At 36.3% G+C, this 14,675-nt stretch overlaps 1 protein-coding gene across 12 annotated transcripts in view; it reads right to left on the reverse strand.

Moving 5' to 3' along the window:
* The window catches only part of LOC139979103 (uncharacterized), a 201,824-nt gene that overhangs the window by 165,477 nt on the left and 21,672 nt on the right, over window positions 1–14,675 (reverse strand). For 5 of the 12 annotated variants that reach the window (XM_071989781.1, XM_071989784.1, XM_071989776.1 and 2 more), the window contains exon 1: window positions 8,438–8,594. The exons of 2 other annotated variants lie outside the window; for them this stretch is intronic. In XM_071989781.1, the coding sequence (XP_071845882.1) occupies window positions 8,438–8,458 (21 nt within the window). In that variant the 5' untranslated portion in view covers window positions 8,459–8,594. Of the gene's footprint in view, window positions 1–3,306; window positions 3,326–8,437; window positions 8,596–14,675 lie in introns of those variants that run through there. 5 more of the 12 variants (XM_071989786.1, XM_071989785.1, XM_071989783.1 and 2 more) reach the window with 3 other exon arrangements.

Raw genomic sequence — 14,675 nt, forward strand, 5'->3', positions numbered from 1 at the left:
CATTGGACATGTGACCAAACCAACCAACAAGGGATTTACTAGCCTGCTTTTAACTTTTCCTAATCCATGTCCATGGATGACTACTCTCAGACAAGCCCCTGATTTGCAATGCAATTGAATGAAAGTAATAAGCATGCCTGCACAGATAATTCCCGGTCTCTCTATAAACCGGGCATTGGCAAATTAAAACCTGCGAAAGCTGGCAAAATAATTAAATAGATCTTGCACACTCTCTGGGTAAATTACCTGCAAGCCCTGGCCTGAGATTAATAAGAACGTCATGTAAAAAATAAGCCACCTGAACTAACTATGGCATACATACTGTGGTCTATAAATTTAAGGATTTCTGTGTGTACATATATATACACATACTGGAGTGGGCATATTTTTGGTACCAATATCATGAGATACTGAAGCACTCAACATCTGTGTTCGCTCACTGTGTTAACATGTGCAAAAGCACAGGCTGACTCTTAGGATATATGGATGTAACAGCCAGTATGTACAAGCTATTGTTATAATCATCATACATACAGTACACCAATACTCAGTTGGGCAATTTTATATAATTTAAATAAACGGTTTGCAAATAAGGGTATGGTGTATGAATTCACAAACTATTTGACATTTGCCTATTTAGGTGTGTATAAACAATCTGCTACTTTAGCCGGGCTTCTGCACTACTCCTTTAACTACTAATGCTATATGGAACTTACTGTGTATATTTTCCCTCTTTTGTTAGTTAAGGTTTAAACTTGTACTGAAATACAATGGGAATGGAATACTCCACAGCAAAACTTCCCAAAGCCTAGTATTCCCAAAGTTCCCAAAGATACATATTGATGCAATTGGCAATGTTAGCTACTTCATCATATACAGATTAAAGATGAACGATAGTGATTTTTCACCATCGACGAAAAAATACGATTTTATTCAAGAGTATTCTAGTTGGTTTCCATTTTACACATGTGAAAATTCAAGTCAATCCGATGTTGGGAAAGGCTTAAAAAAAATTCCTAAACTCGTTGATTTTTTAAACAAAAATTGGGCTTTTCGCGAAAAGCGATATGATGATCACGTGATCTACAGTGACATATGACGTCATTATGATGATAACAACGTGAGCTCGGCGTAGTGTACTTCAGCAGTGTGCACTTAGTGTGTAAGTTTAGTTGCAACCTACTCTATATTGGACTCGACAAACAACGTAAACCACTAGCAAAATCCAAGAAATTGCGTTGTTGGGGGATGCAACAGAACGAATGTGGACTCTACAATAAGTTTTTTCAATTTTCCAAGCGGAAAAAAGTAGTGAGAGATATCGGAAACTCTGGATACGATTTGTGAGGAGAACCAGTAAAGACTTCATCGCACCAGGAGTTTCTCATGGCAAGAATGTGAAAGTTTGTTCTGCCCACTTCACAGAAGATGATTCTCGGGCCCAATTGAAATTTGCGTGTGGCAAGGTCACTAAAGTAATGAAAGTTTGAAAGATTGATGCTTTTATGCCGCATTATTTTTATATATCCCGATAAATGCAACAGTAAGTGTTGGAACTGAAAGACATGTCAGACGTGAACAACCTAATGACTATGTGAGAAGAGAATCCACGTGCAAATTTCAATTGGGGCATGGACCAGGCGCGGATCCAGAGGGGGGTCCAGGGGGTCCGGACCCCCCCTGCTCTTGGCCAAAAAAAAGGAGAGAAAAAAAAGAGAGAGGTGCTTTGCATGGCTAAATTGAAGGGGGTTCCCTGTTGTACTTAAATATCCAAGAATTTCACAATGGATAGAGGGAAACCCACTCCCCTTAGACCTTAGGATCACTGGAGGCCAAACCCCTCACCCTTCCAGAATCCTGGATCCGGCCCTGCATCAAACAGTGGTGACGGAACGGGAGGGGGATTGGGGGCTAAATTTAGGCATTATGATTTTTGTATCATCTCAACTCATCTGATATGTATTACCATATTTCATAGATTGTTTTTTCTCATCAATTGAGAAATTGTAGACATGAGATCCATATTTTCAGGCTAGGTACATGCAGCTTAGAATACTCGGGAAGTGCCGTTTCCGGCCATCTGGGGGGTTTGTAAAGCCAAAAATTTCCTGGTACGCTCCGCGCCAACCGATGGTGGCGCTCCGCTTAGATAGTCTTACGTTCAGGCGCGGCTGGACCAGTCAGACCCCCCCTGTCACAAATCCTGCATCCGCCCCTGTGGACGTCGCTTAGGCAGAGTCTTTTTGGGGGCAGAGATGAGTTCATACCCTCCAAACCACTTTAAATGTAATACGAATAGGAAATGTGTGTATGCTCGAGCGAAACAAAACATCGTGTAAGTATTACTTACGGTAGCGCACACTGTCACTTATGTTTGCACAGTGTGAAAGTACCGTTTGCGGACCTACGTGAAGTTGGGCTAGAATACGATTCCTCCTGAAGCCCAAACCACGAGGCATGCATGTGAATAAACGCAATAGGCATTGCATGTAGTGAGAAAATTGTTCGAGCTAGACTAACAACTCGATTGAGTTCAAATGCGGTTGTATTTCAAGCTCAATGAAACCTTTCTGTTGGATTTAATGACGCACGGAACCGTTAAGGAACGTTTATATTTTACAAGTAGGCCTAGTGCATACAAGCGAATCTACTTTGTTTAGAACTTTAGATTTTCTTTCGGATGTTATACTACTCTACGTTTGAGACTATCATCACTATTGTTATTGTGCCAGTTTGACTGGTAAGTGAGCACATTCATACATCACTCTGTATAAAACCCGCCAAAAACGTGATCTTGAGATTTACGTTACTTTGGGTCAGCTTGCGAGTTACCTCTTCAGATATTGGGAAATCGTTGCGAAATCGCCGCAAATTTCGTAAAAAAAAACTTGTAAACACGTGGTGAAGAAATCAAGAAACACTATGATATTCATTATCTATTTATGTCTTGAACATTACGCCGGAAAATAACAGTTATGCTGACACGAAATGCACGCACAGCTCCGTACTGAACAGTTCACAACAGAAAAGATCATCACAGTGACGTCATTCACTGACCTGAGGGCTGTTCAAGGTCGTTGCAGTGTTTGCAAATTCCTAAATTACGGAGGCGAAAAAACGATGTTTTAATTCCCTTTTTTATAACTTTCCGGTGTGCTATTTGGAAAATTAAAAAAATATGTTGCTTGGTAACATATAAACTACATTATATATGAAAATGAGAGATTTTTTTTCTGTCACTATCGTTCTACTTTAACTGAGTGAGAGAAGGAGGTAGGTAGTCTAACACATGACTAATGCACTCACCTTTCAAGAAAATAAAGGGCTTTTTTGGGGGTGTTTTCAGTCCAGGATCATGATGACATGACTAAGATTCTCACTGTATGTGGCATCCAATAACAAGTGCTTAAATTTTAACATATATATGCTTCAAAATTCAAAATAAGAATACTATTGTGTACAGCAACACGATACTGTATATAGTAATGCATTTATTGTCCCCTGCAGGGCCTTACAATGTATACATCATTTATAGGCTAATAGCCAACCTTCTCTGATTAATTTCTTTGTTTCTAACAATAAATCTATCAAACAAACTGGTTTCGCAATGTAAAGTGTACCTTGAACCTTTGACTGTATTTAAAACATTCCCTCAAAGCAATTCAAAACCTGAAGTACCTAGTAGAGCCTAACCACAATTTTCAATTGCCATTTACTACAGTAGTCAACAAACTATTCACTGTCCTCATGGCCTTGCTATCAGCTCATTGAGGGATCTCTGTTTGTCTTAATTGCAAACTGTGTGTTTGTCTACTTCAGTGCAAAAACATTGCCTGATATTCTGAGCTGACAACCACAAAAAAAGAGGGTTAATTTCTTCCAAAACTTTAAGTGTTTACAGTAGAATATTAACATTGTAAAATGTTATACTGTAACCTATCAATAAATAAATATTCCAAAAACCATCAAAGCTTTTCAGATCACACAAAGCAACAAAATCTACTACTGTACATTGAACGATGTTTATATTTGGGTACAAAATCCATAAAGATTACTCCCTGTTTGGCTAATGAATAATCGTTGACCTTTTGCTTGAATTGTTCGGTCAACACTCATGTGCCTCGCTTGATTGACCTATTTCTGTCTAGATAGGGATTGCCAAATAACTTATATTGCTGCGCAAACAAATCACAAGCCTCTCATCATGGATTGACCATCTGTAATACACAGCGTTTTTGTGCTGCCAGTTTTGTCAATGTAGCAATGTTTTACACGGTTTTTAAAGGGGAATGAAACATCTGATCTGAGAATCAAAGTCATTTACTTGATTATCAGGCTAGGGGATCACCAGTAGTAGTACACGAAACAACGGATTATTTATAGATCTCACAGACACACCTGAAAGCCACGATATACACAGGTTGACAAAAAGTAAAAGTCTGTTTACTCTAGGATTGTCAGGTAGTTGAATAAAAGGGTTAATAAACTGATACCGTGATTTATCACTAAGAAAATGCTCTACAGGTTAAAGGTCAATTGGAACAATGATCCCTGCTAACCTGATTTGTAAACAGTTGACTTCATTCCCTGGTATGTTGTTTCTTCTAGACACACACAAATAGTTTTTTCAGCCTACTCAGCAGCTCAGCATTACCTTGCTGAACATTACTGACTTGGCGCCCTCAAAAGCTTTGCGACTACCTTCTTTTTTCTTCTTCTTTTTTGGGGAAATTTTGCATCTTAGCAGAGAGACACTTTATATCATGTATATATACTTTTTATTGTTTCATGAACGTGATGAAGACAGGGAATCGAAATGTCAGGGATTTAAATCCAGCAGCAAACCAGGGTCAAACTATTTGAAGAAAAAAGAGGAGAGGGGGAGGGGGGATAATCTAGTGTTCAAATTTTGTGTAGCAGCTTTGAAGGCTCTGAAATTTTTGCATTAATGAAAATTCTACGGTTCCGGTGTAAAAACAAACTTTTAAACATCTTTAGATTTGTAGATACTGCAATTTAACCATTATGTGTATCATACTGCGATGTGATGCTGGATCAATTAATCCCTGGGAGGGGAAGGGGAGAGGGTAGGGAGAGGGGGAAAACAAATTTTGGAATCTATCTAGGACTGGAAACAGGATCAACCTAAATGCTACATATAGGCACACTGGTTGCAAACAATTTTCACATTCATCTCTTCACGGTCTACGTGAGTGCACATTTTACTACGTCTTTCACTATGTATGTGGATGCACACTGCCATTGCACATATATCCCCCAAATGTTCCACATGCTGACCTAGAGCATCAAACCATAAGACCTCGATTCATACCACGACAAGGCTTAATACCTTGCACGTTCAAAACAATTATAAACTCAGTAGTAAAACATCGAGTTATTCAGTACTCTCTTTTTTTCTTTTTTTTTCCATGCAAAATAAGCAGAAACAGTACTAGTCACCATGGAAATGCCTTGCAAATCTAATTCATACAAGATGTTGTATATAATAAATTGCAACAATGGTTTTGAGATGAAGGATCTGGAAGGCCATCGATATGAATACAAAAACTTTTAAACTAACAAAAAAGCCTCTAACTGTAAAGCACCACACAGAATTTCTATAAGATTCATTTTTGAAAGATCTCTGGTATCGCATAGCAAAACTGTTAAGTAAAGTGATAATATACTGTTTCACAAATACAGCATAAATCGGAATTGCAACTTTGGTGGACAGAACCAGGCCATTTTTCAGTAGTTTGAGGAGAAACACAACTTGATAAAGCTCAAAACACAAAATGTGATCACTAAACTATTCCTTCTAACCATGATATTTACTGGAAGTAGAAGTAGGACACATTCCTATAGCTGACTTGCACTTTTCAGCTAAGTAGCAAGTCATTTCACATCAGCATTTGATTTTGACTAATTAATGGTGTTAATCATATATGAACAACCCAACAGCACACTATTACAAATACCAACCAAGTTCCCTGATTATTTGAATGAATCAAAAGTTTAACTATCAACACTTCTTATAGATTATACATAAACATTTGGAAAATTTTCCTACAAAACAAAACCCTGCTTAAAACAAACAAGATGGTCACCAACTAAATATATACATTAGCTCCCCGTTGGTAGGGACACATGAACTTGTCATCCCAGAGGTCATTTGGCTTGACCTCTACGCGTTCTCATCAATTAACTTTTCTTTGCACGTTTCCAAATTTAATAAAATAATGTTAGAGACTACTTCACATCCAAACAGTCTGTATTTTGTCCTATGATGACATTATCAAAGTTCTGTATCAGACTAGCCTTAAAGGCATGCACATAATAATGCATGCTGTCGTGGTTGTATGACTGTATACGCAAATTGTATGTAAACCGATCAGCCTTGCAGTCTCCAGACATACACGAAGACGAAGAAGAAGAAGACTCGGTAGAAGAATCATGGTATGACTCATCCACTCCACAAATAGAACATGTGCTTCAATCTGTAACGAGGGCTTATATTATAACTCACTTCAATAGCAATTATTATTTAAAAAAATTCATCTGATTACCATCAACAATGTACTATATAGCCGGTATACGCATAGTAGTAAACTGCAAACTTGATGATAAAAGTTACTGGTAGTATGTATTGATCATTTTATGTGCCAATTCTTTTCAACATACTCCCGCGTATATATACATATACTGACATAACTTGTTCGTATTGACTAGAATTTGTAGCACGGAAACCATTCAATACAAAATGTCTTTCAATGAAGAACAGTTTCAGTTTCTTTGATGAGGACAAGCAAGGCAGTGGTGACAATGCAAGTTTTTGAAATCAAATGTCCCATAGGAATTGTTTGTGTCCTAATTCTAAACATACCACAACTAATATATTCCTTCTTTTTTTCTTCTATTATTTATTTATTTATTTTTTTTTTGGCCAGCTTTCTCGGTCTTATCCTCCTTCTGTTCTCAGTATCAAAATGTTGTTATTTATTTTTCAAATTATGTATGTAACAGGTTTAAATCATAAGCACCATCTTCACTAGATGTAATACTAAGTGTTAACACTATCTTACCTAAGTTTCATACATTACAACACTGAATATTTAATTTAATGGAAAAAAATTGTAACTGCACTTTAGCTTGTCATTTGTTTTAAAAGAAAAATGTACTTGTAATGCAGTTAACAGAAAGGAAGGGAATGCCTAAGTTATTGAAAATCTGCTTGGTTCAAATGGATAAAGAAATGAGTTGGGGATACTTTTAGTAAAGGGCCCAAGTGATGGATATCCTATCATGCAATATGGTAGGTACCCTGTGCAGAGTAGATCGGTGAGGGCCAGTTTTAACACCTTACCAACTTTAGTAGGCCAATGTACACAGTGTAGGTAGATTTGAGTGCATACGTAGAATGGAGACAGGTAAGAGAGGAGGGAACTAAATACAGATAGCTTCTTGTTAAAAGGTTTAGCCTATAATTCATGAAGTAAAGGTGTTTGAAAACATTTTTTTACCACCCTATTGACATAATAAATTGTGATGCACTCACAAATGATATGTACATGTGTCAAACTGATGAGTGATGTTCACAAATTCAGAATACGTACATAGGAAAATTCACAATTTCTTACTTATCTTACTTAGAGTAATATCAGGCTGGTTTAATTAAAAAGCTTGAAGGGGCTAAGATTGGGCATAAAAAGTACAATATGAATGGATCCTGTAGACTGACTTGTAGTGAGGTGGCACTAATATAGTATTCTAACACAGTCGCCGAGACTCGTCCTCATTTGATGTCTACTCTCACTCGGTCTCCGAGCATTTTGGAATCTAATATGGTAACTAGTGCAGTAATTACTCACAACAGTGCTTAGAGCCTTTAACTGGTACTCATTCACATACCAAGGGAAAATTCTACATGTATTTGCTCTTGTGCTGTTGTGCTTGTACTACCTGTTTGCCCGTATATCAGACCGATAAGGTGATAATATAATTCTATGGTGTCACCAAAACCTAAGATAAGGTCTGAGGATTTAAAATGGTAAACAGAATTACTTCCCTGCAAAACTACAAATCTTCATTACGTGAAATATTAACAAATTAAAGGTTTGATCTACACATCCTACGATACAGCATGGGTTGTATCATACCTTTAATGTTCTTTTTTGCTTACTTATTACTTTGGCATGAACAACAGATTATTACTTTTACATCAAACTACTGCGTCTTTCACATGAAAGATTCGAAAAATATTATTGATTGCAAATTCATGAAAACCACAGACTCTGCATAATGTATCTCTGTGTCATATGCAAACATACAATGGGCACAAAGAGACATTGTCGTATAAATCTTTAACAGTGAACAATATATAGACTGTACCGTGGCCTTTTACAATACAGCAGTTATATTCAAATTTGAAACTTCTTACCATAAGTATAATCCCACTCATCGTTCAAACTATCGTAGTGGATTTTTCCTTCCAAATACATAAATATCAACGGCGCAGATGATAACCAGTAGCAACAGTCTTGTGTAGTCTTTTTAAGTAAAATGAATGAATCCCCACGCCAGCCACTCATTCAAAAACGTTGCATTTCTCTGTAAGGGGTTCCAACCTAAAAAATAGGCCTGAGTGGATTAGTAGTAAGTGTACTGTACAGTATAGTACAGTAGCATCCTCTATGCCACAGGCTATCACCACCTGTGAGGAAATATCAGTCATTCGGCGGGAGGAATTAATCACCGAGTCGGCTAAGTAACAATACTAAACAAGAGCTACAACTTGGTTCCCCAGCTTGACATTTGAGCAGAATAACAGAATATATTGTGTAGGTTTACTCCGAGTAAAAGGCAGGTACAGTCATCTCGCTGTCGAGGGATAAATCACTCACACAGCACCGCAATATACATTTACAACTTAACACACTCCCCGACAGTAAAATAATAAGCAAGGCTAAGATGTATCTCACGTCTTACGTGGAGACCTTCGGCAGCGTTATAACAAGGAGACGAGCTAGTCGAGTGAGTGAGTGACTCAACATCATCTCCATCAATAAAGCAATAGAGATGTATGCAGTGTGCTCAACGATGATCTCATACACCGTGGTGGCTTCTATTTAGATGCACTATGGGAAGAAGTGAACTTTAAACACGTCTACTCTCCTCTGGCTATATATGGGGTATTATTCATCTACAGTGGATGAACCAAATCTAATGTTTGTGCTATTACACATCAAATGGCTGCCTCCTTCATTACGTTATTAGTTAAGAGATCTATTTGTCGTCCAGGTAACATGCTTCGGTTAGTTCTGTACGGTAGTGGGTGTACATAAATCCACGTCATGTGGGGGTTGCTTTCTTTATAGGACTACTTTAGTAAGTACTACAAAAGAGGTTTGACAGGAAACTCAACTGTGGAAAGACTAGCTTTTCCTTCTCTCTCGCAACTAAGATTGCCACAACTAAATTAAAACAGTGACTGGTTTTGGGTATCTATAATTGACACTACTTACCTGTCTCCTATACATATGCACTAACTTATAACAACTGGTAACATTGTAGCTCACTGCATCCCTGACTACAAATTTGTAGGTTTATGTGATGAGCAGGCTAAAGCTTTGTACAATTATTCCTATCTAAAGTAATATTAATGCTCTGAACTGGCAGTTGAGGTTTTCAAACATCACAAGCCTTAAAAAAAAGTTCATACAATTTTTTTTTAATAAATTTATATTAGTCATAATGAAAGTGTTGTACAAAACAAGCAAAGAAGATGGTTTTCCTTGAAAGCATGTAGTATCAGATTTTTATGATAAAAACAGGACAAAATGCTTTTATTGCACTACATTTGACAATTCTGTTAGCTGCTGTAATGCTATATGACTTACAAATTTATCAAAAGTCTTTCTGTATGTTTGAGGAAAAATGTTTGAGGAAAAAAATGCTTATATTGCAATACATTTGACAATTCTGTTTGCTGCTGTAATGCTATATGACTTACAAATTTATCAAAAGTTTTTCTGTTTGTGTGAGGAAAAGTTTGAGCTACTGTAAATGAAACATTTCAATCTTCTATGATTGAAAACTATAATTTAGTTTTTTGTGTTCAAAACAGGTTAATTCACAAGGAAACGAATGAAATGAGAGAATGCAAATTTTACTAACCAAATAAATGAAGTTAAACCTAAAGCTATAATTGAAGAGCTCAGGGCTATAATTATAACATGAGATTGAATGTAAATGCCAGAGGTCATTAGGCATAAAAGTAAACTCCACTCTCTCTCTCTCTTTCTTTCATACAAAGAATTCACAAAATTGGAATACTTCTACATCTTTAATCACTCAAATATTTATAGTAACAGTGACGGTGTACTCTGCATAAAATATTCTAATTGGATCGAAAAATAAGCCACTGAAGAAGAAAATTGATGTAATAAAAAGACAATGAAGACTATTGAATACACTCCAATAATAATGCATGACATCCTGTTATGGGAGTCTACATTAAAGTCCCTTTTAGAGTTGATTCGATCAATTTCTCGATGCTATTCAATACTGAAATTCCAATTGCAAAGTACGTCATTAGCCAATTGACATAGCTCAACTTTCATTTTTAAACGTGAGGTAGAGTTCGGAAAAAAGTTTTTTCCAATGTTTTCTGTATCCGTGTGATTGATTCTGTGAACGAAGCACTTAAACAAAAAGTCTATACCAACAACACTTTCCATATTATAACTAGACATAATGCATTTTGCATTACATGTACAAGACTGATGGTGTGGATTGGTTGTCACCAATATTAAACTATTAAGGCTATAAAGGACAACGTCTTGCCGCTTTTTTGGGGGGCTGAGATGTATCACTTAGCACTGTGGTCATCAAATGGTTATAGGCAATGGACTTGCAAAGATTACAGGTTGGAGTCCTGACTAGATCGTTACCTTGTGTCCTTGGGCAACGCACATAATCTCACTTGCCTCTCTTTCCACAGACCTGTGTTCGAAAGGAACCTGTGAGGTAATTATGTCAATTTAGATTTGTGACCCTGACTGTGGCAGCACCCTGTTGGGATGTCTCACCGGGGACACGTACAGTAGATCTGTGGTGCACTGTGGTGCCCTGGGTGCAACTATCTAGAGTGTACACACATTTCATTTCATTTTATCAATCGTCAATTGGATAAACACACTAGATCAAATGGTTTGAAACATAGCAAAACTCCAGGTCATGCAGTATTATGTATACGCGATTATTCAATAGCTATTTGAATCATAAGTACTAACATTCTTTGTAAATGAATCCGGTGAAGCATGAAATTTTCATGATAATATTAGGCAAAGAATTCCAGTATAGTACTAGCTCGATAACGTAAAGCTCTGCATAAATGACTTTAGTACGAGGAAATGGTTTGTGCATGTAACCAGCCTGCCTGGTATTATGATAATGTATATCTATATTGTACGTAAAATAACATGTGAAACAGGAGGATTATGATTATTAAAACTCCTAGCAATGTGAACATTAATAAGGACAGGAAATTTAAGGAGATTGAGAGCATCAAATAGCTTGCTGGTGTGATCATTGAAGGATAGGTGTGTCCGCTTGTTGTAAAGTCGTGAGAAAGTCTTGTTATCAGACCGTAAATGTTCAACTTTTAATTGGTTCAACTTTGACATGTGCAATATTTATAGGACATACATGAGTTGTACAGATCTGGCGAGGGAAGAATATAATGATTAGTGTCAAATAGTTGATCAATGAAACATGACCTGATGCTCTTAACTTATATCTCTAAAAGCTTACATGATCTTCTAACATTAGAGTTAATATAATCAAAGCATTTGTATTTTCTAACTCTGTTACAGTATATAATGATGGACTTTTGACACAATGTTTCTCTACTTCTGACAAATCTTTAAAGGAATATAGGGAGGACAATCATTCTTTCTAGGGTAGTATGATTGAACAAACAAACCCAATATTTTCAGAGCAATTGGAGCATCCGTTCATTGCACCATCCTCTGAGACAAAACAACAAGAATGTCATGAGAAGGGAATTAACCACTTGTAAACTCATTAATTGCAAACACCACAGAGATCCTTAACTTGTAAGTACTGTGTGCAAATTATTTCTCTAAATTGTAAATAAAACATGTTCAATCGTCTGTAAACTAGGATTGTACCTAACCGTCCTAAAAATAAAACATTATAGTGAAAATATTTCATTACTTTTGACTGCAAGTGTATTGTAAAAGTCAATATCCTATTTTTGTATTCATAAGATTAATAAACTCACCATGTTTATGATATAGTCATTGATAATACCACAAGTCATATTCTCAAAGGTTTATGTGCCGAAGTAGAAAGCCCTTCGAATGACTCTCGGCAACATATCCGGCTTAAGACACGATCAATCATCAAGCTACACAAAAGTTTCTGGCAGGACTTTGAGCCTTTTGAGTTTTGTCTGTGCTATTTTCAGTCAGTTCTCAGTAAGTACTGTTATGTTCTACGCATTACAGTACATTTGTATATATGAAAGCATTGTCAATGACAATGCCGCGATTGGTTGTCCGAAAAATTGTAGCAAAACAACAATGACCAATATGTACACTACACTGTACCAGAGATATGGTGGAAAAAAACAGCCTTAGGATAATGATACCAATTTATCATTTTACCTACAGTATTATTATTATAGTATTTAAATACAATACAAATAAAATCCTGAATTTGATGTCGCCAACTAGTCGTCTGTCGGACAACTTCTAAAGCTGACTTTGGTCCCCCAAAATGAAATTTGGTAGTAGAAAATCTCGGATAACCAGAGAACCAATAAAAATTTGCCCTTTCCAGGTATGTACAGTACAGTTTGCTAGGATCAAAGGACAAACGTTAAATCCAAACTGCATGGTCACTCCTATTCTGTAACTGATTTCAATAATTTTAGTTTATAACTGACAGTCTGACAGATGAAAGGCATACAGAATTCCAGTATGTATACTGTAGGAACAGATAAACAACTCAATTTTTCTTTGAACTGAGTATCATTTATAAGTTTAACAATATTGCTGATCCACTCCACAAATACACTCCTGTCAACCTGGCAATCATAGATACATTCATTCTAGGCAGGGTAGAAGGAGGTGCTAAGGTTGTGGGGAGACAGGTAAGCGAGGAGCGAAGTAAATACTTTCAATCATAGGTAACAGTTCAGAAATGCAACCCTCTTGGCCCACTAAACATCTGCAAATATGAAGCGATTTATTGGGTAGACAGGTAATGGACAAAAAGCAGTAAATCATTCTCCACTAAATACTTATGTAAACCTATGAAAACAGTTAATCGTTCTCCTAGTTCTGCTAGGTTTTAACAACCATTAGAGATAGGCAAACATTTGAGAGACTAATGTCACCAATCTCCCTGTCTTTACAAGTTTACCCTTGAGATATCTCAAAAATATGCTGCAAATTGTTTGGATCATATTATAGAAAACAGTCTATATATTTAAGATTAATACAATTTAGTACAACACAAGCGATACAGATTCTGGTGTCTAAAACTATGATAGAAAACAACATGAAATGTATGGATTGGGTGAAACAATTAACAGTAGTGGCTGAAATACTGCAAACCATCAATGTCTGTTTGTATGCTAATTTGTCTAGATAGCAATTCAAGATATAACATTTGAAATGTAAAATGTACTACTAGGGTTACTTTTCTTAGAAACATCAGAGTCTAGCTTTGTACAATTCAAGATATAACATTTTAAATGTACATTGTGCTAGGGTAGTTTCTTAGAAAACTCAAGGGGTCTAGCTTTGTACAATTCAACATATAACATTTTAAATGTACATTGTACTAGGGTAGTGTCTTAGAAAACTCAAGGGGTCTAGCTTGTGTTATTGTTAGTGGCAAATTTCAAATCAGCCGAGCTCTATAACAATTGGTAATGTACATGTTTATTCCACGACAACATTTAAGGTCAAGGTGAGGTCATTTAGAGAATGACTAGAGTACAGACTTTGTTTGAGGTTATGTACATGACTGTCTGCATTTTTTTTGGGCTGTCTGTGTGTTTTATGCTTGTTTGCGTGTGTGTAAACTCTTATCCCTTTGTAATAGATCAACTCCATACATACATTTGCTCTTTGTGTATTTCAAGTAACATAAATTAATAAAAACTCTCCAGAATACATTCATTCTTTGTTGAATTTTAATGACAGATCTTTATCACCTTTTGTCTATATTCCCAAATTTAAATCTTATCTTAATTCTATTAAGTCGATTTTATTTAATGAATCCCATATTTTCTTTATTAAGAATGTTACCATTTTTTATGCCAAGTGCTCTGAGATATATTCTTTTGTGTACAATGCTATAAATATACTGTATTGTTATTGTTATTAAAAGTTAGATTCAAATTTTGACAAATCTGCTTCGACCTCAACTACAAATGTCTATTACTGTGAAATTGCTCTTTCAGTTTTCTAGGCTACACAGATCCCCCAACTCGCCTGGTCTTCCCCCTCCCCCCCAGAACCCCCCAAGACACCCCCAGACAAGCCACACACAAAAATTACAAATAGTCTACGGCATATATTCCAAAACTCACCTGTTTTGGATATTAATGAGGGAAAAAATTACCTTTCTACTCACAACAA

This window comes from Apostichopus japonicus, chromosome 13 (assembly GCF_037975245.1).
Source record: "Apostichopus japonicus isolate 1M-3 chromosome 13, ASM3797524v1, whole genome shotgun sequence".
In the NCBI taxonomy this organism is placed as follows: domain Eukaryota; kingdom Metazoa; phylum Echinodermata; class Holothuroidea; order Aspidochirotida; family Stichopodidae; genus Apostichopus; species Apostichopus japonicus.